General features: G+C 37.0%; 2 protein-coding genes across 8 annotated transcripts; both read right to left on the reverse strand.

Annotated features, from left to right (window-relative positions):
- Positions 1 to 2,484: 2,484 nt before the first annotated feature.
- Positions 2,485 to 5,713, reverse strand: LOC107807377 (uncharacterized). 3 transcript variants are annotated; one of them, XM_075220842.1, is made up of 4 exons: positions 5,330 to 5,458; positions 5,107 to 5,241; positions 3,242 to 3,403; positions 2,485 to 2,752 (listed from the first exon to the last, which is right to left on the reverse strand). In XM_075220842.1, the coding sequence occupies exons 1-4, from the start codon at positions 5,437 to 5,439 to the stop codon at positions 2,647 to 2,649; spliced, it is 513 nt and encodes a 170-aa protein (XP_075076943.1). In that variant the 5' UTR covers positions 5,440 to 5,458; the 3' UTR covers positions 2,485 to 2,646. The 3 variants fall into 3 exon arrangements, with proteins under 3 accessions (XP_075076943.1, XP_075076942.1, XP_016487219.1); XM_075220841.1 differs by having other exon boundaries at positions 2,486 to 2,752; positions 5,107 to 5,244; positions 5,330 to 5,456; XM_016631733.2 differs by having other exon boundaries at positions 2,490 to 2,752; positions 5,107 to 5,228; positions 5,330 to 5,713.
- A 1,902-nt stretch (positions 5,714 to 7,615) lies between these two features.
- Positions 7,616 to 17,121, reverse strand: LOC107807378 (protein decapping 5). Of its 5 annotated transcripts, none has more exons than XM_075219022.1 (14): positions 17,057 to 17,121; positions 16,817 to 16,984; positions 16,527 to 16,692; positions 15,063 to 15,163; positions 13,154 to 13,225; positions 12,178 to 13,071; positions 10,918 to 10,977; positions 10,762 to 10,824; positions 10,540 to 10,605; positions 10,343 to 10,402; positions 10,005 to 10,070; positions 8,856 to 9,056; positions 8,661 to 8,765; positions 7,616 to 8,554 (listed from the first exon to the last, which is right to left on the reverse strand). In XM_075219022.1, the coding sequence occupies exons 3-14, from the start codon at positions 16,660 to 16,662 to the stop codon at positions 8,405 to 8,407; spliced, it is 1,974 nt and encodes a 657-aa protein (XP_075075123.1). In that variant the 5' UTR covers positions 16,663 to 16,692; positions 16,817 to 16,984; positions 17,057 to 17,121; the 3' UTR covers positions 7,616 to 8,404. The 5 variants fall into 5 exon arrangements, with proteins under 5 accessions (XP_075075123.1, XP_075075126.1, XP_075075127.1 ...); XM_075219025.1 differs by lacking the exon at positions 17,057 to 17,121 and having other exon boundaries at positions 7,616 to 8,036; positions 8,366 to 8,554; positions 16,817 to 16,955; XM_075219026.1 differs by lacking the exon at positions 17,057 to 17,121 and having other exon boundaries at positions 7,616 to 8,036; positions 8,366 to 8,554; positions 16,527 to 16,686; positions 16,817 to 16,952.
- Between the last annotated feature and the right edge of the window lie 8,364 nt (positions 17,122 to 25,485).

Consider the following 25,485-nt stretch of genomic DNA (forward strand, 5'->3'; position numbering starts at 1 on the left):
CCAGAAATAACTCCATAAATAAAGTTAATGAGGCCAATTATTAATAGTTAAGCGACCGTGTTAAAACTACGAAACTCGGGAGTATCTCATACCTTCTCCCGGGTTAACAAAATTTCTTACCCGGTCTTCTTTGTTCGCAGACCATAAATAGAGTCAAATTTCCTCGATTTGGGATTTTAAAAAGAAACCGGTGACTTGGGACACCATAAATTATCTCAAGTGGTGAGTCTAAAATTAAATAAATAATCTCATTTCGATTAATTTCACTTAAATTAGAAAAACTCCCTATCCCTATCCCCTCGGAAAAAAGGAGGTGACACAATGATTGTTAGTCCATGTGTATTGTCTTCCCACAATTTTTAGCTCATCTAATCCTGCATCTATTAGAAAATTCTTGAAATCCCTTATCTAAATCTCTTGCACAGGGTTGCCATTGATCATATCCTCACTAGTTAGGATAGTGTTGAGGTCACCCATTACGAGGCAAGGACTGTTTATACCCTGCACTAACACCTTTAACTCCTCCCATAAGTTTTTCCTATCTTGAATTGTGTGTTTACCATAGACTGCACAGTAATAAAAACTAGTTCTATGCTGAATCGTAGTTACCTTCCCCATTATAAATTACTCATGAGTTCTAGTCATAAAATAATCCATTTGAGTTGGGTCCCATGCTACCCATATTCTACCACTTGGAGCTTCATTGTAGTTGTCAACCCATTTCTAGTTGTTAAAGGTCTTATTTATTATTGAAACTGCATTGTTTCTCTTCTCTTTATGTTCTATAATGGCCACCAATACCACTTTATTTGTTCTGCAAAATTTTTTTAGTTCTTTTTGGTTATATACTTTATTCAAACCCCTAACATTCCATGCTATAATATTCCTCATGATATATATATTTGTTGTGGAACTCCTTCCCTATCCTTCATATTCTACTTCTCTCTCACACCTTGGGCTTCAGATAGTTGAACTATCTTTTGAGTTATAACATCTAGTGTTTTGAAGGCATTGCCAATGTCCACTTCATTCTCCTTTGTAACTTCTGCATTCTTCTCTGTAGCAGATTTTTCTCGAGCAATTTTCCACATGTGGTTCAGCTTCCTACTGACTTAGCTGTATATTTTCCGCTGCCTCCAACTGATCAAGGAATCTTCCTTGAGCATCTATTTTATCTACAACAGGCTCAAGAATTCTGACTTCTTTCCGTTCCTGCTTCTGCTTTATTTCCATACTCTTTTGTATCATTCCTTCATGTTTCTACTTCTTTTGATCCCTACATGAATGACCTAATTGGCAACATGTTTGGTAGTATTGTGGTTTCCAATCATATTGAACCATCTGTTCAATCACCTTACCTCTAGGATCATACAGTTTAATCTTTTTGGCAGTGGTCTTATGACATCCATTTCAATCAGGATCTTGGCGTATGAGACTCTTTCAGCCACTGTGGTATTAACATCAGCGTACAATGGCTTTCCCAAACCACTTCCAATTTTACTTAGGGCATGTTTACTCCAGTAGTTGAGTGACAGTTTTGGGAGTTTGACCCCATAGGGGAATGATTTTCAACACTTCTTCATTGAAATCAAAGTTTTCCGACCATGGTCTAATTATAACTGGCCTGCTGTTAATTGTATAAGGCACATTCAGTATCACATCCTCCCTCTCTTCACTGTTATTTAGCAGTACTATGAAATACTCATCATTATGGAAGAGCACCTTAGGTTTATGAACATTAACCCATTGATTAGCTATGAATTTCTCAATAGCCCCAATTGATGGAGTATTCCCCACCACATAGAGTATAACGGCTCGATTCCACTTTTGGTTCTCTTCTTCGATGTCCTCTTCCATCAATTGTACCACTACTTCACCATCCTTCATCACTGAGGGTATGTAAATTAGATTCATACCTTTTGGTGCCAATTTGTTCTCTTGGAGTAACCCTGTCCATGATCTTCCCGTCTCCGCTGTTGGTTCTGTTTTATTATGCTGAATTTCTGCTGGTTATCAAGCTCTGCGTTCTCTATTCCTTAGGTGGGCTTGCATGTATTGTTCCATTGGTCTGCACTTTGCTCGAGCTTGGCTGCTCACTTGCACTCAGTGCTGTAGCAATTACTTTGCCAGAGTTCACCATAGATGTCAATTGATTGCTAGAACTCACCGGTGTTACCATTTTGACTCGATTACTGCCCAGATCTGGTCAATTTGGGTCGTTGTCACTGTCTTGGTCCAGATCTTCCTCCTGCATTTTCTCTTTTGCTTTAGTATTTCGTTTCCCTTGCTCGCGTGTGATGGTGCCCGTTAATTTCTTTCTACAACTCGCGTTTTGATGGTGTTCTTCTTCGCTCTTCCTCTTCCTCCCATTTCCGTCGACGGCGCAGGTTAATTATTCACCTAACATGCGCCGAGAGAGAAAAAGCTTTTACTTTAATGAAACGATTTCTAATCCCCCACTTCTTGCTACCCCACGCCGACCTCAGTTTTTGTTGTATTTTGTATAACAATTTTCTTCTCTTTTTTTTTTTTAAATTTTGTGTGGGCCAAACCGAAAAATGTAAAGCAGTTTTTGCTATCACAAAATACATGGTGGAAAAAATTATACATAGATTCCCTCATTGAAATGACAAATATTTGCTTGATTTAATGTCTTGTTTCCCATCTTCTTGATCTTCCTGATCTCCAAATGATAGAATGAGGATCTGGACAAACTTGGTATGGAATTTTTGGTGGATTAACTTCTGGGACACTGTATACATGACAAACAATTCAATAATCAGGGGGACAAAGATAACTTTCTTTGGCCATTTTCTTTATATTTGTACCGTATACTTGTACATATTAGTAAATTATTAGTCCTCATACACACGAAAATTACAAATGACAAGAGAAACTACCTAATGAAAGACTGCAGAACATATATATATAACTAGCTAGATGAATTAATGAACATATTATCCAACTGATCCATTTAATAAAATACCCAGTTCAGTTACTGTTTTGTCTAAGTTTGCAAACTTAGTAGCTTAAACTATAATTAAAAACAAGATAAAGTATCCTTGATTTATTCTGCATTATATTTTCGCTGCTTCTAGAACCTAGAGGAAAGTAGAGAATTAATTACTACTACTATTTAAAAAATGTCTGGACCACAGATTATAGTACATTGAGCAGGTAAGAGACTCGGGTCCAGCAATAAAAGAATTGTTATGTTTAGTATTAGGAATCATATTCTTACCTCAGTGCATCAATTTCAATCTGCGAAAAGTCCATGTTGGTTGAACTATCTTGAAAATAAATGGTTCTTGTCCTTGTGGCCATCGGTGATGGTGTTGGTTGCTTGATGGCTAGTACTTTGCAATTCAAATTTCTTGCAATGTGATTGTGGGTCATGGCCAATCTATCCAAGAAAGAAAAGGAACAGTGGTTTTATTAGTTCCACGAATTCAACTGGACTCGTTGCTTTCAGCTCGAACTATGTATACATATGCATACAACAGAGCCAGCTGATCGTGGAATTAGGGAATTAACCAATATATTCCATCAACCAACCTAGTTGATATCAGCAGGGGCGGATCTAGGTGGTAGAGATTGGGTTAACGTGAAGGCATGCTCACCTCCTTAAATTATGTATAACACTAATATTTTTCGGGTTACATTCTTAAATAAGTATGTCTGAACCCAAGCTCAAGTGAGCACTTTGGCTTAGCGGTAACAGGGTGTCCGCCTCCAAGGTCAGCGGTTCAATTCCTACTCTCTTGAATACGCTTTTGGATATCAGCCTTATGTTTTGGTATGGTCCATGTACACATAACAACTAGGTCAATGCAATATCATTTATTGAAACTTAATTGCAGTTTCCTTAAAGAGTTGAGATCTTTAAAAAAATCTTTATGAAGAAGATATTCTGAGTTTCGTGTGAAGGACATGAAACATTAATTACCAGACAATAATAATGAGCACAAAAATTGCATTAACAGCCATCTAATGGAAATGTGCCAGAGTAGAAACAGGGATGGCCAGTCTAGCACACAACATTTAATATACAACATGAAACTAGGAGCTCTATGACACGTTAATAATCAAATGACAAATCCTTTTCGAAGTCAATATCTTTTAAGAGAACAAAGAACTAAATAGAGTAAAAATAATGAAGAACTAAATAGAGTTCAAGGTAGAATGTTCCATAAAATAATGCTAGGACTTGACTATTCTATCGATCTTTCAATTTACTGTCTTCCACCAGCACAAGTATCAGCTATAACGTGCTATGGTACTTTGTTCTTACTGATTTAAAATTTGTTGCTAATCCTTGCTAGGAACCTAGCTTGGGTAGATTGAAGCATAAAATCACAAGGTCCAATAAGATCAAATGCAAGTGTCAACCGTGATTCTCTGTTCAATATATAAGACTCTACCTCAACTACTTAATAGACTGAGGGAAAAAGAGAGGTTGGAATGGGGCAATTTTAGGTTAATGTACAAGAAAAAGTGGCAGTTGACCAACTATAGTTGTGGGCCTTGGGTTTTAGGAATTCCTATCTATTCTCTTTTTATAGGTTTCTCGCCCGGTGTTCGGTACCCGCATTGGAATCCGATTATATTCGGATTTGCGCCAGGCAGGGCCCGATTCGGGGGATAGCGCTCCCTACCAAGGATTTTTCCATACTCAAGGCTCGAACTCAAGACCTCTGGTTAAGGAAAGAGCAGCCCTATCCGCTACACCACATGCTTTGGTGGTCTATCCATTCTCAATTCTATAGTTGATCGATTCAATTACCGAATCTTTAGTTTAATCGTTTGATCAACTATTGACAGAAGATTGCAAAACGCAAAAGCAGATGAACCATAATACTAAAAATTCTCAATTGACAGTGTAATTTTACGAGTGGAGTCTGGGGAGAGTTGTGTGTACGTAGTCTTATCCCTATCTTATAAAGGTAGAGATATCGTTTTCGATAGATCTTCGACTCACAAAAAGCATAATACTAAAAGTTAACTCAATCAAAATAAAAGATAAATCTTCCCAAGGAAAATGAACATTAAAACAGGAGATTGCAAACTTATAACAACGAAATTAAAGAGGATTCATATGAGTTCTACCTGTAAAGAAAGCTCTGATCATGAAGTCCAGCAACAAGAGTAGAAGCACCAATTTCTCTAACCATTTCAGCAATCTTCCCACCATCTTGATCCCCTTGTGTTACCACAATCTCTGTCTTGGTCTGTAACATAACCCTTCTATCATATATTATATCAGTAACATAGACAAGAGAAAATAAAAATTGTTACTATATTTAACCTCGAAAATTTAAGAGAGACATACATTGAGAATTTTTTTGCAGATGTCATAGAAGGAGAGAGCCAATTGAAAACCTTTGAGTCGTAAAAGCTTAACCTTTTTCTTATTTCTTGATTTTGTGATAGGGAAAACATGTAAAAGGATGAGTATATCCCCATATCGCAAGAGATTGTGAAGAGTCCATTGGAGTGCAGTTTTTGCTATTTCCACATCTTCTACAATTACCACAATTTTCCTTATATCCATATTCAACCCCTCTGAATTCTTCTCTTACTTGTGTGTTTTCTTGGATACAAGTTGAGCTTGTTTTCAGCTACAGAGTTCTAGTCTTCTCTGCAAATGATCAGAGGAATGTTTGTTTATTATATATGTGAAATGGATATTTACCTTCAATTGGAGGGAGAAAATTAAGGAAATGGATAGTTTAGACTTGAGAGCAATATAATAGTTTGTTTGGCCAAGCTTCTTTTGGGGTCCAAAAATATATTTTTTTTCGCCAAAATTGTTTTTTCCCAAAAATTGAGATATTTGACCAAGGTTTTAGAAGGAAAAAAAAGTGTTTTTGAGGAGAAGCAGATGCAATTTTTGAAAAGTAAAAAAAAAGTAGTTTCTCTCCAAAAATATTTTTCTGAAAATCACTTTTGAGGAAAGAAAACACTTAGAAGTAGTTTTTAAAAACTTGGGTCAAACACTTATTATTGGTCAAAAATGCTTTTCAATTTCTTTTAGAAAAAATAATTTTCAAAATAAACTGATTTTTGCATATTGACCAAACAGGCCATAAGATTGGTAGTTTCTCTACTAGTTTGCGTGTCCGCCATATTATAGGATATGGAACAGTAAAAGCCGGGAGGGCGAAGAAATTTTCTTTGCTTTTCGTTTTAACTATTTAGCAAAAACACAAAGAGACTCATTGATTTAGTCAAATTCCATTTGCCTGAATTACATATTTGATTAAAATACTAGTACTATAATAACAACAACAATCCAGTGAAATCTTACAAGTGGGGTCTAGGGAGGATAGTGCATACGCAGACCTTACCCCTACTCCGGAGGAGTAGAGAAATTGTTTTCTATAGACCCTTGGCACAAGAAGAAGGAAAGAGACAGTGTATCAATAACACCAAAGGAATCCAGAAAAATAATACCAGCAACGTAATAACCAGAAAATAGAGAGAAAAATAATAACACTAAGCAGTAGCAATGACACTATTACAGATGCAAGGGAATAATATGGACACAACAAGAGTCACTAACATACTACAGCCTAACCTACAATCCTAATGAAGTATTAAGGACCCAACTAGAGCCACTAGCAGCCTAAAATAAAACACTGTCACACTAGCCTCCTATCTCCTAACCTACAACTCTAATGCTCGATCTCCACAACTTTCTATCAAGGGTCATGTCCTCGAAAATCTGCCATCTTAGGCACCAATGTGTCATAATTATGAAAATTATTTTCTCCCTTTAACTTTGCCAGGAAAAAAAAACAAATTCCTATACAACTTTTGGACAGTACATTTTGTCATTTTCATATGTGTAATGTGATTACAAAGCAAAGACGTAAGTTGCTAATATTTAAATCGTCCTTTGGTGACAACGGATAAAGGAAAAGCTAATAATTAAATCAATTTCTTGACGTGTGATATAAAAGGAGGCATCTTTGTTTAAAATTGCATTTGCGTTATCAACCACTCCTACATTGTTGTTTAAAGGAATCCTAATTGATTTTAAACAGTTTCTAATAGTTTTAATTTGGTAAAATGTACGTGCCCTGACTTTGCTTCTCAAAAAGGAAAATTTAACTCAGAAGAATAACAAGATAAAAAGAAATGCACTGAACGCAAAGACCGTAATTGTTTGCCTTAGTTTTTACGACACAAACTCTTGCGACCCCGTTCAACGTGAAAACAAGGTATTTTAATCACGTAGATAGGGGTGGAGGTAGCCCATCTGAGTATGGATTCGGCTGAACTTAATCACTTTGGTTCAATTCATGTATTTGTCTTAAAAAATTCATTGAATATGTATAAATTATTAACTTAGAACCCAGTAACTTAAAAAGACTAAAACCTCGATCTCATAAGTTTCAAATCCTGACTTCGCCTCAGGTACGATGTCTTCCACGTCCCATAATGCATGATTTAAATACATTTTTGTACGTCCCAGCCAATACATTTTTATCATCAATCTAGTTACTCACAAGGAAAGTCCAATCAACTAATTACACATCAATCTCAAACTCGTTGTAATTCGATGCATTAGTCATCTTTTTTCACCAAACAATCGCGATGAAATACAACCAAATTTTAAAATGAAAATCCTCCCTATTTGGGGATAATAAGTTCTAGTTTTTTTGAAGCATGTAACAAAGACGATACTTTCATCTACTTATTACTACAACAAAAGAAACAACATAGTTAATAATTAGCTCCAATTCTAATTAGTACCTAGATTCCTTTGGTCAATAACCCAACCTACTGACTCAGGTTACACCAGCACTCCCTCATAAAAACAATTCAACCTGTGATAAAATTTCAAAAGTGCCAGTACCTTTAACCCTCCATTCTTCCACGCTCATTACCAAACATACCTCCTCAATTGTTTGTAACATACGCAAGCTATTACTATCAGTTTCTGGAAATGTACCAATCGTATCCAGCAGGGTAGTTGCTGTCATCCATAATCCTACTGCTGGTTGCCTCTAGCTTGCCACGGAATTTTAACACTGCCAAAAACCAAGACTGTCAATTTTTTCATGTCAATGCTTTGTTATTCACAAAGTTCATGACAGATTTTATTCAAAGCAGCAACTGTTGCTACTAGTTTCTCCTAGTAAACCAAAGGTGTTTATGCATCAGGTAACCAGTTGTGACTAATTACATACTCCTACAATCACCGAACTCCAAGTCTTGCGATAGCTTATCTTTGAACCTCAGTGTTCAGCAGTAAACTCTACCTTACTGTCCTTGTTTATTATACTAACAATACTGTCACGCTAAACCTGACTAAAAGTTTACTATAACTAGATATTGCCAAGTGATGTCAACCATCTACCTCCTGAACATCATTCACAGGCACACATAGAAGCTCATTTCAAGTGACGCGACCCCAGACAGTCCTTCCTTGGCCGCGGCCACCACGTGCATTGTCATAGCCTCTTCCACGATATGAGCCTCGAGATGCCCCTGACATGCGAGCTCCCCGGCCACGACCCTGTTGGTTTTTCCTAGTCTCACCAAATGTCTGGAAAACACATCAAGAAGTCTCTTCAGGAATCAAAATTAAAGGGAATTTCTAAAGCAATGCCCCCCCCCCCCTTTTTTTGAGATAAGGCAAAGAATCAAATTACCTCGGCATCTTTTTTCCTTTGTTCAGAAAACTTCACTTTTCCAGATTCACGATCAAGTGTATGGCAGGAAAGAGAATCAAAGAAGTCGTCCTTACAATAAACAGGCTGTAGAATATAAAGTTAATAACAGCAAATTGAGATATACAAGGACAAAAATTTGGAAACGCGAACATATACTTTCCACCTGCAGCTTACCTTGTAATCATGTTTTGCATTTCCATCCCCAGCTTCATCCTGTGCATAACTGTCATCCATATCTTTCCCATCCTCGATTCCATCATCTGATTCAGCTTTGTTACTTTTGCCTAGAAAATCCCATACCTCTTTCTTATTGAACCTTTCATTCATTGCCTCAAAATCGAACTCCTCGGAGAATCTTTTAACCAAATGGGAATTCTGGAAAAAAATAAAGTATGCTCTGAGTACAAATGTCAAAGAGGCTTGCATCCTGCAGCTTGTTTAAAACCAACCAACACGATTATCGTCACTCAACATTCCCCAAACTATTCAATACTCGATGAGAGTTTTGACCTGTTGGAAATGAGATTTTATAGCTACATCATCAATAACCTTGTAATTGTAGAAAGCGATCAGCCTTTTTTTTTATCTTGACCGGGCATGGAAACGCTTCTTTTTTCAATTCCAGAAGTTACAGAGTTTATGCAAAAGAAGCTGCAATAGGCTGCTATTCTAGGCTCGCTTTGCTTCTTCAAGCTCAGCCCCTTCTTTCAAACATAAAAATACAACACTAACGAGCAAGAAAACGAAGGCGCTAAGGCACAAAGGCTTTCGTGCAGCTGCTAGATGATTCTATTTCTAGACAGCTAACTGAGAATCCAATAGAGAAAATTATTTTTCTAATGATTTCTCATTGGAATGATTTCTTGTGAGCCACAAAACAGATTATCCAAGTCGTAAGAACGAACCACACAATGAGAATCTCAAGCCAATAGAACCAGGCGTACTACTTGACTTGCCTTTCATCTCTTATGATATTGATAAGTCGAGCCTTCGCTCTTGCCTATAATAAGAGATCAAGGATCGAGTGTCTGTTCATATGGCATACTTCTGGGATATTAACTTGAATGAGACGCCTCAAGGTCATGGATCGTTATCTATTTCGAGTTCCATGTGACTAAAGTATGAATTGCCTATTAGTCATCAGATGACAAGGAAAAGAGTCTCGGTTGATAATGCAAACTTTACCATGATAAAAGAACTAGGAGGTACACAAAGTGTAATTGAACTAGTATATTTTGTACGGATCTAGCTACTAGGAATTGTCAAGGACGTCACATCCAGGCAAGAATTTCAAAGAGATCAAGTGCTTGAAAGAACAGTTACCTTTGCTCCACGTCCACGAAATTGACCTCCCACATTGCGATGATTGAGTTGAGGCACACCATTTGGCTGGAACAATGTGGAATTAGTTAAATAATGGGGTAGGCCATAATATGAAGAATACAAATACTTGGAGTTTACACAATCAGAAAGGCAAAATAAAATTTGGCATTCATCTGATGAAAGGGTATAGCGAACCACTAGTGGAAAGTCTTAGCAATACTGAATTTACCGGATAAAGAAGCAACTTCACAAAGCAGCATAGCAAAAACATGGAATAATCAGAACTATAAGAAGAAAAAAAGTTTAAAAAGCAATGGAAAACTAGCCAACTGAATTACCACTTGTCCTCTGCCCATGCCCATATTATTCTGACGAGAATGTAGAGCAGCTCCAACAAGCTGGAAGGACAAGAAGAAATCACTTCCTTTACTTTCTGGTTAAGAGTATATGACATAGTTCAATACTTAAATTAGCCATAAGTACATAAGAGAAGAAAAAAAAAATGGATCACACGCTCTAAACTAACTAAAGTTACCCCATTTCCTCTTCCTGATGCATGCATCCTATAATTTTGATGTGTATATACAGCAGCTCCTTTTGGCTGAAATAAATTACAACAAAGGAAAAAGGGCATATGTCAGAATCCACGCAGAAACCAAACTTCCCTTTTTTGGGCTTAGGGCCTTGCTGGGGCAGGGACAACAAATAAGGAGTTTATCTACCACCCATAGGGCACACAAAAAGTGACTTAGGTTACCGCATTTCCTCTGTGTGTGTGGCCTTTACTATTGTGATGAGTGGATAATGTGGCTTGATGTGCCTGAATAGACATAAAACAGACCACAAGGTAAATATCAACACTCCTAAAGAGGTTCAAATGAGAACAGAAACTACAGGATATGCAGAAAATTACCCCATCTCTTCCCCGAGCAAAGTGACTTCTATTGTGATGAGATGATGTAGATCCATGTAACTAGAGAGAGAAAAAAGGATGGGTGTCAGGCACACACAAAAAAAAATCAGAATCTCCAAGAAGTTGTATCAGATAGTAAAATCATGAAATACAGCACCAGACAACACGCGAAAAACAGGAACTACATAACGTTGCAAACAGAAAAGGAAGATGGATCACTCTAAAGGGCTCCTGCTTAACACAAGACAATCTCATCAGGAGAAATTTTCAGCTTCCTAATAGGTGTTACATGTGCCTCTGCAAGTCTGAGTCAATTAATCATTTGTTTTTTCATTGCTCAGTTGCAATAGACATGTGGAACATGTTCCTAACTCTTTTTGGTCTGCATTGGTCTATGCCATGCAGTGTCAGGGAGGCTTTTGTGAGTTGGTGCTCATGGAAAGTTGATAAAACCATCAAAAGGTTCCTGCTTGTATTTTGTGGTGTATATGGACCGAAAGGAATCAGAGATGCTTTGATGGGGTCTCAACTGCCATCTTAAAGCCAAATGTTTAGTTAATCTTTTTAGCTGGGTTAATCTTACCACTGTTTATAACCCTGAATCCTTTTTGGAATTTATTAGCTCCTTAGCATTATGATAGATCTTTTGTTGATATTTTTGGGCTGATACTTTCTGTTTGTTTGTAACATCTGCATCTTCTTGATGCCTTTTGTTAATAATATTCACTTACTTCATCAAAAAAAAAAGGAAGATGGAGGAAATAAATGCAACCAATAACAAAACAGTAATATTGTTTTTTATCACAGAAGTAATTTAGTAAGTAGGAAACAAAAACTCGGCTTACGATGATATCCATGTGCATTTATTTAAAGGGTTCCCGCAAAAGTTTTTTCGAATTGGTAAATGTAGAAGTGTGCCTCGCACAAGCATGACTAACTATATGATTCTCAGAACGTCAGTGGATGTTGGTTAAGGGTCTCTTCATTTCTTTTTTCCTTAATGCAGTTCAAAAGAAACTGCAACATCAAGCTGATTACTTTAAGGCTAAAGAATTAAAATACTCAATAACAAAGTGTAACCATGCACACAAACATCAAAAATAGAAAAGGGTAGATATTATCAAACAAGGAAACAGCAGGTTTCCAATTTTTATAAGTAAAGCTAAAATACCAGCTTAGTTGCCAAACATTAATGGGCACATCACAGTATAGGAGAGCGAAGGAATGGAAGTGAGAAGTAAGGAGAGAGAGTGTCCATACTATTTTAGTTGTAGATTTTGGTATTGACTCCACGGTTTCTTCTGTACTCCCTGATGGCAGAGGTTCTGATACTGATGCTTTAACAGTCTGTACATCAGCGTTTGACGTTTGCAATGATTGAGGTGATGAGGAATCCTTCACTCCTGACAGCACCTCTGGTGACAAGAGAGATGATCTTGACAGATTGCTGAGAGATGCATCTTTTGTGTCTACAGTAGATGACACAGTTTGCGAGATTGTGGAGAAAGAATCTGAAGTGCTAATGGTGGAACTTGGTTCTTTAGTTACTGGAGCCAGAATAGCATTGACATTAAGTTCTGCTTCCAGAGCAGACACCGTTATTGGGCCAGAATCCACTGCTACAGTTGGAAGAGCACGGAATGCATTATTTGGCATTGGAATAGATGACAAATTAAGAAACGGTTTAGCAAGCTGTCCAGCATTGGATTGCCCAGATGACGGCATTGGGGGAAGCAAATTTGGGGAAGCAGTATTAATAGGCAGCAGCAATGGGTGATGTTGTGCCGCCAAACTAGATCCTCCGGCTAGAGATGCATTCACATTTTGGTATTGTGCTTGCTGCTGAATGGGAAGGGACGCAACCAAACTCTGTGGTGGAGGAGGAAAACGTTGCTGTTGAAATTGAGAAACTCCTCCTGAGGACCCAACTAATCCAGGCCAATAATTAGGCACAGCAGGCCCATTGATATTTACAGGTGGAGGAGGAAGCGAGCCCCAAAGGCTAGAACTTGGTGGCGACAGATTCGGGGCAAGATTCACCTGGAAAGGTGCAACAGGGAGTATGGATGGCGCACTGGCACTAACATCTGCTACTTGTGCAGCACCAGGAGATGTCATGCCCGTGGTTGATGGTATGGGGTTAGGAAAATGAGACTGAATAATTATAATAAATTAAAGTTAGTTAAATCTCTAAGATGCAACAGAATGATAATCCATCATATTAAAATCAACATACCTGTATTATGGCAGGATCATCAGGCACAACTGAAGTACTTTGAGGGGGTGGTGAGGATATAACCTGCAGATCCTGTGAGACAAGGGAAACGAGAAGCAGATATCCAGAATGAGTCCATACTTAGAGCCGGAAAAAACCTTAGATGAATGGCTCCAACACTAATCAGCTAAACTTCATCAGACCTACTATACAACATCCGAGGAGAAGTCAAATGTAAGATCGCTTCTCCAACTCAAAAGAGAAGCAATTAAGTTTTTGATCAATGACCCACAGCCCCCTTTTTCCCTCAACATTGTTTCTTTCCTATTACAAGCCATAAAATTGATAGTGCTTCATTTAAGAGTATTGCAGAAACATCTTTGTAGTTGCTACTATTTTATGAGAACAAAATTAGTGTTAGATGAAACAATAGGAAATATATAGATTTTCACCAAGATCCATCTAGAAGCTGTTAGATTTTTATGCCAAACCTGTAATACCAATCTCTAAACCCACTAGATCTGACAACCTGGAAGATTCATTGTTTAGTATTTTGAGGCTTTACGGGAAAGAAAGAGGATGAGAAACCTGGGAACCTCCCGTGTCCCTTTTTGTTAAATAAAGTAACGGCATGCATTCATGAGCATGCAGTGGATGTGAATAGGTAAAGCAAGGAATTCCCTCCTGTACAGTGGCATTTTAACTCCTAAATAAATTCAACGAGCTAACAAGATCTGTACAATCTAGTGCCAATTTTTTCCATTTCAGGGAAATAATTATTGCTGCGGCATGAGCTTAATAGTAAGTAAGAGCAATTGTACACGATCAGAAAATGCTTTATGGGTCTCAGCATTCTCTTTGAGAGTCACTTTTTTCAGAAATGCAAAACTTCAAAGTATACCTGGTAAGTACAAGGATAATAGTAAAACTTATATGTCTTTATCAGTGACAGACTCTTATCAATTTAGCCCGCTATTCTTGAGCTTAGGCCACCCAACCAGACAGCTCTTTAGCCCAGCCACAAAAGTTTTTGAAAGTTTCAACCTGGCCCTTCTTACAAGTCCCATTGGCAGCAACGGAACTGGAAATGAGTCTGACAGTTTTAGTTGATGATCCAATCCAAAAGAAGAAGCATAATGATGTCGCCTATTATTTCCATTCAATAAATACTGTTTTAACTAATATCTTCATTTCTTTTTACTGGAGCAGCCAACAAAATGCTATTCAAACACCACATTACATAACTCCAATCTCCAAAGATAAATAATATTTAAGGAACACTTGTCACATAGATTCACTATGTGTGCAAGCTAAACAACTCAGGATGTCAAGTGAAAATCAGCCTACCACACCATTAAGCTGAAAGAGATGCTACTTGAACTGAGCTTGGGCATCCTCACTGACGCTATTTAGTTATTTGGGATACGAATTCCCACTATCGAATCTGTCAATTCTGCCTTATCCTACCCATGATCATAGAGGCTTTTAGCAACTAGAAACAGTTGGACGTGAAGAAATCACAAGCAGAATCAGCACAATACGCAGTTACTCACAATTATCACATGCACTCCAATGATTAACCGCCAAAATGATTCTGGAAGAGTACAATAAGAAAACGGGAACAACCATGTAAGACACTGTACAAGTAATAATTCAAATACTCTTGAATGGTAGCTATCTGTTGGCACTGTGAAAAGTTCAAATGAAGAAACAAGAATGTCCGAATGGAAAGTTCCAATGAAAATCCCAGATGCAGTTTCGCTCATCTTCATTGTCGTAGAAAGAAAAAAGGTATGATAACTGAACATGTAAGCAAATTAATCACCAGAACAGCTGTAGGTCATCCAAAGTTTTTATGACAATAATCTAGTTCTAATAAAAACACCATGCACACAAAAAGTAAGCAGGTAAAGTCAGAAGTAGAGCTCACCTTTATGTCACTACCTCGGAAGAAAATGTACTCGTAAATTTTGTCACTGGGAGAGATCTGAGGTCCATCCTGCTTTCGTCCTTCTGTCCCATACGATTTCACTGTAGTATACAGATGACTCATGCGTCAAAAATTTGTATAACAAGAAGCTAAGAGTTCAAGGTGAAACAAGTCAACTATACCACCAAATACCTAAAGATTATTAATCTGGCCAGACAACTTAATAGTTGTCAATACAAAAAAAATTAACAGAGGCAAATCACAAAATTCAGGACCTAGAAAATTCATCAAATTGCTATGACACGAGGAGACACTAACCACAAATTGCTATGACACGAGGAGACACTAACCACAACATTCACTCCACATAAAAGGGAAGAGTATAATCTTAGAATACTAGTTGGGGAAGTAATTATTTGCTTCTGAACAAATTCTTCTTGAAATTCAACTCAGGCCTTTATATCAGCCTGAAGGTTGAAAAACTGGACAAATGCATGTTCCCTTCTGTGCGCACTTACTCAAGAGACCAGCTGATATTACAGTAATAAAAATTTACAAAGACTCAGCTTCTAATAACTTGATTACGGCAACAAAAAAAAAGGATTTTGATTCACTGGCATAACCCCAGACATCAAAATCTTGCAACATCTCTATTCTTTGCATAAAACATGTCCTCACATGTTGCATGTGCATGCATGAATCATTCAGAACTTCAGGGTTAACAGAAATAAATTCTCAGATAGTTACACAAGTGTCCCTCGGCTCTTTGCATTTTCCATTTAACCTGGGGCTACCAAACCACCATACCACTGTCTAAACTACTTTTTCCTTTTTACTATCGGATGTTCAAATAGACAACTCATTGCCGCTTTAATGTCAATTTTATTAAAAAGCACCTCATCCCAAAACGATGTTCAACAGAACACAATATGCATAAGATAGATTGGACTAGGTATAAGTCAAGGAAGATATATATACATAAAGAAGCTTCAGTTGATAATTCCCAGCATCTCTCTATCCATTATTTTTTTATGTTGGGAGTTTCTCTACAATTTTGTAAGGAAAGTTTCTTATGAATAGCTGTTCTTTCCTAAATAAGAAAAAACATTCAAGTCCTAAATACCTTCTTTTTATGGAAGATTTAGGTCAAACAATTTCTCCAAAAAAATTGGGGTAATTGCAGGGTTCTCAAATCGACATTATCAGAAGAAATCACAATCTGAAAACCCTGCAGTTTGAAACATGTATAATTCAATTCTCAGTCTATACAACACGCAAACCATTCCTAATTTTTTGCTTTGCTCTCCTAAAATTCTGATAGCAGAAACATGTTCACATTCACAAACTAACAATGATATATATTAAAAAAAAAAAAATCCGACCGGAGTTTTATGAATACAACTAGAACACAGAGTGATCAAAACAGAAACAACATCATAAGAAAAAATTAACAGAAGTGTATACCGTTGCGAAGGCCGATGGTGGATTCTAGAGCATCGAGATGGAAGAGAAATCCTTCATAACGAATATCAGACTTTGTAATCAAGCAAATGAGACTCCCAATGTAGGAGTCGGCTGCCTTAGAGGCCACCGTTGCCATTGCCCAAATCGGTGCTGTGTTTTTCTGAAACTGAAACCCTAATGAATCAGTGCTAACAAATTTATAGAGCGGAAAAAGCAAAAACAGACGATAGATTACGATAATCTGAAGGAAGAACAATCCATAAGAAACCGCTTCCGGTTTTTGATGTAACCTGGCAAGAGTTGAGGCCCGACGCTGGCTTCTTCTTTCTTTTCTGCTTAGTGTATGTATGTAAACAGTAGAGCTAATCACACGAGAAGTGTTATTTCCCTTTCCCTTTAATACCTTTTTCTTTCCTTGACTTTCTGTTTATTTCATTATTATTATCTTGCTTGTGCTTCTCATTAAGAATAGATACTCCATAATTAAAGATTCACATGTGCTTTGCCTCCTTAATGACTTTATCCAATACTAATAAATTAAGTAAATTGATAAATTTTGCATAATGAATAATTTATAAAAAAAATTAAAGATAATATGAAATTCGTGTGAATAAAAATAAGATGGAACTCCTGTGATTTAGTTCGCAACAAGTTATAAAAAAATTATATTATATCCTCCACATGCACTCAATAGTATCTGCAACCGATACACTGCTCTGAAAGATTTTTTGCAAATCCGAAGTTGTTCCTTCCATTTTTCCAACGCTGCACCGCGGACCCCATGGTAACATAGAAATTCCCCAAGTACCCTTCACACGTTGCTGTAAACTCAGTCCTCAACCACATAACGAACTCAAAATCCTTAGATACTGCACTTCGATTCTCGAATCCACTAGAACCACTATTGAGAGTCACCCACTCTGACCAAACTCTAGTGCTCTATTAGTATATAAACACTCCCAATGAAGCAATCGGGTGAATTCCTTTCCTTATACATCACGTCCATAAGAAGCATAAACTGTGAGTCATCCCAAAATCTGCATATGAATCGATAAAGCGAAATGTAGCACAAATTCATCAAGTTCTTTGCCCGAATTTTCCTTGATATTTCTTTCCTTAGTCATAACTAATCTACCAATGTATCGATAACCCGATACTGCCAAGGCACACCACCACGTGACCCAATTGTAGACGGTAGGCTCCCCCACTTAACTTCAAGCCACAATCACATAAATTCATAAGTCACAATGACTCCTCCTTCTCGGTTACCATGATTCCGCACCGCCACTCCGCCAAATTCCTCGCAATCTCTTGTTACACTTTTCATAACACATTCTGAATTATCAGTCACAATCGTACATTCAACCTCTTGATGGGTAGTAAGTAGTAACTCTTTGTAGAAACTTCATCAAAATCACGCAATCACTAGCATGCTCACAAGAGATAACCTACATGTGGAATTTCAGATCGACATCTTCCAACCATGTTGCCCTAGGCACAACTATCGTGAAATCAGTAAACCCTCATAAGCCCATGCTCATCCACCAATTGTAAGAGTATATTCTTTCCCTATTAGCATTAACTGAAGGTCCAACTGAAAGTACGGAGAGGGGGTGAATTGTAACTTATAAAAACTTAGTCGACTTAGAATAGACTTAGTCGACTTCTCTTTTTCTGCAGGTTTGATTGCCAATGAAAAGTAAATTGCGAGGAATTTAAAGGCTAAGAACACAGGAGTTTTATATCGGTTCAGTACCGGTGTGGTACCTATATCTAGTTCCCTTGAGTCATAGAGTTCTCTTAGATCTTCAATATTTGGTTATAGTATTAGTGGTTATATGGATCGTTTACCACCAACGATTTTCAGCAACAATGTTTGATAAGCGTGACATAACTCTTGTTTTGCTTCCTAACATTTCCTATCTTTTGAGACACTAGTAAACTTAGGAATATAGTGTTTGTGCTAAGAACTAGGAAGACATAGAAAATAGTGGTAAGTTGCATAGTTGAATTCTTGAGTCTGTCAATCTTCTTATACAAGAGTTTTGAGTAGTCGTTGCATATTGACCCTTGAGTGAGGCACAAAATATTCTAAGAGATTTGACATAAGAGGTGCTTTCGAATCCTGCTCAAGAGTTGGGTTGGATTCGTTTACGTCTTTCATTTTCGTATCCATAATCAAGGGAGTAATTTGTGGCTTGACTTGATCGATCAATATTCAGAATCTCCAGATTCCAAATCAATCCTTGAAATAGGGACTAACTTTCTATAGCGGTTGCACTTTGATCTTATTTCCTTTTTGATGACCTTGACAACCTTTGATTTAGCATTGTCCTTGATGCATTTCATCTTGTTTCCTTCCTAATATCTTCAGCAAATTGACTTCCTTTGAATTAGTACTGCCCTCCTAATTTCCTGCAATTAAATAGATACAGTTAAATTTGCACTACTGTCATCATTGAAACTTAGGTGTAACAATCTTTCCCTTTTTGATAATGACAATAAAAAAATGAGTAAACTAAGTATATTTCCCTTGAAATACCTGCTCCCCTTAAGTTGTTAGTATGTACCGGAGTATTTCTCCCCTGAGTTGTTGCTTTGTTTTACTCATCACGTTTCCCACCCTTGGATATCAATCAAAAAGAAAGAAGCAAGTGCAGATAGAACAGGCATAATAGAGTAGATAATGAACATAGTAGTTAGGGTAGCAGAGGTTATGCCTTCAGTAGAGGCACATGATGATGGTTCTTACAAACCAAAGCAAAAGTATTTAACAAAACAAAAACAAACAAAGAGCAAAAAGATTATTTTAAACACATATACAACTGCCCTAATTCCTCCCCAGAAAGTATTTCAAGGTATTAAGCACTTTGGTACAGAAGGAGTCATAGGAGGTTTCAACTTCTTTGGTGTTTTGTCCATCTTTTCTGTCATGGAGTTGGATGCCCTGATTCCTTGCCTCCTTGTGGCTCCAGTGTCCATCCTGAGCTTAGCCACATCTGTATCTGCTTCTTTAGTGACTTCTCTGATTTTGTCCACCTGTTCTTTCATTTCAATGAGCGTGATTTTTACCCCCTCCAGACCTTGCTAAATCTGATGTAGGTTGTTGGTAGCAGTCGACTGAGGCTCAGTTGGTTTAATGGTTGCCTCAACCTATACTGGAGTATTGTCAACCTTGGCACGTTTGACCCATACATCGTCACTTAAAGTGTAACCCATCATAGCAAAGTCTGTCTTATCATAGGTGTTTGTAATGTGCTTAGGGGAGAAAGGTGTCAAATCAACCTTCATAATTCAAGAATATGTGAGATGAGCAAGCCATAGGGTAAACAAGTAGTAGAAGAAGATATATCTCTTACACTTTTAAGAATATACTGATGAATCCACACAAATCAGTCAAGCCTTTTATGGTTCACAAGATAGTAAAGACCAAAGATATCCCTAGTAGTCTAAGTGCTGAGAGACCTCGTCCTAGGAAGAATAGTAGCTATCATGTGGGTTAATACGTGGTGTTCAAACCTAAGACTTTTAGGACCAATGTCAGAGGGGTTTTCAGACAGAAAAGTTTTTGCCTCTTCTAAAGAAACTTCAAAGTCTTTAGGCCGGGAGTTTTTCACAAAAATATCTTAAACCATGAAACTTAGCAGAAAAGATCTTCTCAAATTGATAGGAATCAGGAACAATCCAAGTGCCTAAAACCATTGACTCCAAGTCATCTTTTTCACGAACAAACAAATTTACATAAAACATCCTCACATGTTCTTCATACACAAAATTTCCAACAGTGTCAAACAGAGGAGAGAGACGTTGAAAATCAAAGATAGAAATCACATCACAGTGCAATTTCATAAGAGAGAGAGAGACTTACAGAGCGTCCATAAACCATAGATTTAGACTTATAGGACTCAAACCTTGATTTCTCACTTGGTCCATAGAAGTTTAGTTTATCCTCTGGCCTAAAATCTTTGCTTTCTACTTTTCCTTTCTTGCATGCAGACCTTTTGGGGGTTTTCTCCATAGGTCTTTTTCCTTCCTTTTTCTGGCTAATAGGGAGATCCTCCGATGAGTCACTGTTTTCATTATCCATTTTGAGAAAGTCTGAATCAAGGGATAATTCAAGGTTGATAGTTTCTTCAGTGTTTTGGGTTTTCTGAAATCGTCTGCTTCATCTTGTGGTAGTGAAGGATGAGAGGTTTCTCTTAGTCATGGTAGAAAAGTTTGTGAGAAGTGATGTAGAAGAGAGAGAAGGGGGGGTACTTCTGTAGACTTTTGGAAGAAGAAGGGTTGCATCGGTTAGAGGAAAGGGCAAGTTCAGATTGAAGTGACACTTCTGAAGAGTTGCTTCGGCGGCACCAATGGAAAAGTAATAATAACACTCGTATCAAATTAATACACTCATCAATTAATCAAACTAAAAAAGGAAGTAAAATATTTTTACGAGGATATGGAAGATTTTTTATATAATAGATGAACTACCAATCTTTATATGCAGTAGACAAAATCTTTCTTCCAAAAGAGGTTTTGTAAAAATATCAACAAGTTGGAACTTAGTACTAATGAACTTTTACAAAATATCACCTTTTGCTACATGATCACGAATAAAATGATGCTTAATTTCTATATGTTTTGCCCTAGAATGATGCACAAAATTTTTTGACAGACATATATCACTTGTATTATCACAGAAAATAGGAGTAGAAGTGAGAGATAAATCATAATCGAAAAGTTGAGGCATGATCCAAAGAACTTGTGTACAACAGCTTCCAATAGCTAAATACTCTACTTCAGTAGTTGACAAGGCAACACAATTTTATTTTTTGTTATGCTAGGAAATAAAGCATTCCCCAGTAATTGGCATGTTCTACTAGTACTTTTCCCGTCACTCATATCAGTTGCAAATTCTACACTTGAAAAACCTTTTAAATCAAAATTATTGGAATGAGCATACCATAATCCTAATTTAGTGGTCCAATGAGATATCTAATAATGCGTTTAACTGCAGTCAGATGAGATTCCTTAGGAGCCGACTGATATCTTGCATACTTACAACACTGAATATTATATCTGGTCGACTATAGTAAAGATCCAATCATTCTTCTATACATTGTTCCAACCACACTTTTTCAATTTATGTCCTCTTCAAGCATGGTTGTTAGACTCATTGGAGTTCCAATAGGCTTTGCATTCGCCATTTCAAACCTTTTTATGAGCTCCTTGGTGTACTTGGTTTGGCTAATAAAAATCACTTTGGGGGATTGCTTGATTTCCAATCCAAGAAAAAAAGTTAGCTATCCCATCATGCTCATTTCGAATTCTCCTTTCATGGTATGAGAAAATTCTTCACATAATACAGAGTTAGGGATCCCAAAAATAATACTGTCTACATAAATTTGAGTAATAAGATTACCTGAATTTGAGTGCTTAATAAATAGAATTATGTCGATATTACATCGTTTGAAAACTTAATTAGAAGAAAAGTACTTAGTCTTTCATACCAGGCTCGAGGAGCTTGCTTGCGTCCATATGAAGCTTTTGACAGCTTAAATACATGGCTTGGGAAGCTGTTGTTTACAAAGCCAGGAGGTTGTTTCACGTATACTTCTTAAGATATATATCCATTTAGGAAGGCGTGTTTTACATCTATTTGAAATAGCCTGAATCCTTTATGAGCAGCAAAATCAAGTAGTATTCGAATACATTCTAATCTTATTACCGGTGCAAATATTTCATCGTAGTCAATTCCCTCTGGCTGAGAGTAACCTTGAGTGACTAGCCTTGCTTTGTTACGAACAACTTGACCGGATACATTCAGCTTATTTATGAAAACCCACTTAGTTCCTATGATGGAAGCATTTGATAGTTTTGGAACCAAGTCCCACACTTTATTTCTTTCAAATTAATCGAGTTTATCTTTCATGGCTTTGACCCAGTAGTCATCTTTGATGGCTTCATCAACCTTTTCTGGCTCAAGTTGAGATATTAAGGCAATGTGAGAGTTGAACTTCTGATATCTTCTGGTAGTGATACTTTCTTGTGTATTTCCAATGATGAACTTGTGGGGATATCCAGGTTCACTTTTCCATTCATTTAGAACACCTGTGACGGTCTCCTTTTCCACAGTAGTTGACTATTCAGCAGAGGATGGTTCTTGAATTTCAATATGCTCCTTAGATGACTGATTTTGCTGATTGGTAGCATGATCGTGATTGTCTTTTCCTGTAACAACAAACTTTGGGATAATAGAGATTTCCTCATCTCCAGGAAGTTTTTCATTCCTTAAGTGAGGATTAGTATCCACAAAAACAATATGAATGATTCCTAAATACATAAAGTTCTTTTATTGAATACTCTATATGATCTATTTAAGGGAGAATATCCAAGAAAAACACCTTCGTCGCTTTTTGGATCAAACTTACCCAAATTGTTTTTCCATTATTTTGAATGAAGCATTTGCAGCGAAATGGGTGGAAGTAACTGATGTTAGATTTCTTAACATTTCATAGCTCATATGGAGTCTTTTTAAGAATAGGTCGAATCAGACATCTGTTAATAATATGACATGTTGCGCTTATAGTTTTTGCACAGAAGTGGTGAGGGATAGAGTTTTCCACAATCATGGTTCTTGCCATATTCTGTAAGGTTCTGTTCTTTCGTTCTACCACTCTATTTTGTTGAGGTGATCTTGGGGAAGAGAAGTTGTGAGAGATTCCTTGATCATAACAGAAGTTTTCAAAGGCTCTGCTATTGAACTCTCCTCCATAGTCACTTCTAATAGTAGATATGTAATATCCCTTTTCACATAGTACCTTCTTACAGAATACTTCAAAATTTCTTAGGGCTTTATCTTTATGGCTCAGAAAATTAACCCAAGTGAAACGAAAAAAATCATCTACGATAACAAAAGCATATTTTCTACCACCGATACTAGCAGTTCTAGTTGGACCAAAAAAATCCATATGCAAAAGTTGAAGAGGTTTAGTAGTAGAAACAATATTTTTGATTTTAAAAGATGAACTAGTTTGTCTTCCTAATTGACATGCATCACAAATTTGATCTTTTGAGACATCTAGTTTTGGAAGACCAATGACAAGATCACATTTGGAATGTTTTTGAATAGTATGCATGCTAGCATGGCCAAGCTTTCTATGCCATACCTAGGATCATCAATCATAGAAGCTAGACAGATTTGATTACCAAGACTATCTATGTTACTAATAGTATAGATATTCCTGTCTTTATTTAAAGAAAGAATAACATTACCTTATTCGTCTTCAGTAAACCAACCATGCTTTTTAAAACGAACCTCATAGTTGACTGATATTGAGAATGTTGTAACCAAGTTCATCAACTAGGTACACTTCATCTACATCACATGTTGAGCTACGAGGAACTCTTCCAACTCCAATTACATTCCCTTTTGATTTGTCTCCAAAAGTTATTGTTCCTCCATCTAGTTTGGTGGCCGTTTTGAACAGTTGTTTGTCACTAGTCATATGTCTAGAACATGCGCTATCAAGATGCCATTTCCCTTTTCGATTCTTCTTGCGTTGTTCCTGGAAAAAAAAAAGAAATTACTTGTCTTTAGGTACCCAAGCATGATTGGGTCCTGAATGGTTAGTGCTCTAGGTATTAGCTTGACTAGAGGGCTTGGGTCACCAGACCCATCTCTTGTTGTTTTTAAACCTGCAATGGTTAGAGGTATGAATGAGTTTTCCGCAGTAAAAACATAAGGGGTTATTAGAATTTTCAGACTTTTTCTCCTCTGATTCTAATCATGTAATTAGTTAGTGTTGTGCCCATTTTTGCCACAGTGAGTACATGCAAAAGGATTTCTAGTTGGAGCTTTATTGAGGAGCAAACTGATTTGATCTAACTAAACTATGATTCGAGGATTTTCGTAATCCATTCAGTTGAAGTGGAAGTTCATTAACTTTATCTTGATATATATCTCTCTCAATTTCACATACTTCCAACTTCAGGGCCCTGTCTTTCTTTTCTCTTTAGATTTTTCGAAGTTCATTCAGAACTTTCTAAATATGTGTAAGAGCAATATCAATAAATTCTTGAAGTTCATGATAGTTAGGACATGTAGGAAGACGTACTTTACTTGTTCCTTCATTTGCCATGAGGTGTGGTTCACATAAGTCTTCATTGCAATCTTCGTTAATGGCCATGAAGTACATGTTGGCTATTTCTTCGTGATCATATTCTTCTTCATCACTCCAATCTCCAAAGAATTTCTTCTTTTAAAAGTTCCTACTTAGTTTTTTTTTCAGTTCAGGGCATTAAACTTGGATGTGTCCATGTTTTCCACACTCGTAGCATCTTCCATCATTTTTGTCATTATCATTGTTCATCTTCCCTTTTCTGAAATTCGATTTACCTCTTCTGCTATTTCTATTTTTCTTCATCATGCTTGTTACGACTTTGGAAAGCATAACTATGTTCTCATCTTGTTCTCCGCCTCCTCCTCCTCCTTTTTCTTCTTTTTCTTCTTCTTCTTCTTCGTTTTCTAATTCAGCTACGGTTGCTTTGAATGCGACTGTCTTCTTATTTTCTTGTTGAAATTGCCTGTCTAAGTGTGTTTTCTCAAACGCAGTCTGATCACCTTTTAAGTTCATCATAGGACATTTTGTCAAGATCCTGATATTCCAAGCAATGACTTTGGGTTGCCAAATTGTGGGAAGACTTCTCAGAATTTTTCTGACTTGTTCTCCGCTTTTGTTTGGTCTACCAAATGATTTTAAGTATCCAAGGATTTTGCTGAACCTGGAAAATATTTCCCCAACTAATTCTCAATCCTTCATTTGAAATAATTCATAGTGTCGAACTAGGAGATTGATCCTTGTCTATTTCTCTTCGTTGGTTCCTTAATATGTGACCTCTAACTTATCCCACATTTCCGTTGCACTTTCAAAACTTGATATCTTTTCATATTATTCTCCGCTGATAGTATAGT

Source organism: Nicotiana tabacum, chromosome 8 (assembly GCF_000715075.1).
Source record: "Nicotiana tabacum cultivar K326 chromosome 8, ASM71507v2, whole genome shotgun sequence".
Taxonomy (NCBI): Eukaryota; Viridiplantae; Streptophyta; class Magnoliopsida; order Solanales; family Solanaceae; genus Nicotiana; species Nicotiana tabacum.

Excerpts from the sequence above, each read along its gene's own strand:
- LOC107807377 (XM_016631733.2), bottom strand. The coding sequence starts at position 5,551 with ATGGATATAAGGAAAATTGTGGTAATTGTAGAAGATGTGGAAATAGCA. Across the intron at positions 3,404-5,106 it reads GATCAGAGCTTTCTTTACAG|ATTGGCCATGACCCACAATC; the intron begins GTAGAACTCATA and ends TTTCTTGGATAG. Across the intron at positions 2,753-3,241 it reads ATTGAAATTGATGCACTGAG|TGTCCCAGAAGTTAATCCAC; the intron begins GTAAGAATATGA and ends TCATGTATACAG.
- LOC107807378 (XM_075219022.1), bottom strand. The coding sequence starts at position 16,662 with ATGGCAACGGTGGCCTCTAAGGCAGCCGACTCCTACATTGGGAGTCTC. Across the intron at positions 10,978-12,177 it reads CAAAATCTACAACTAAAATA|TTACATGGATCTACATCATC; the intron begins GTATGGACACTC and ends TTCTCTCTCTAG. Across the intron at positions 8,766-8,855 it reads ATGCAAAACATGATTACAAG|CCTGTTTATTGTAAGGACGA; the intron begins GTAAGCTGCAGG and ends TATATTCTACAG.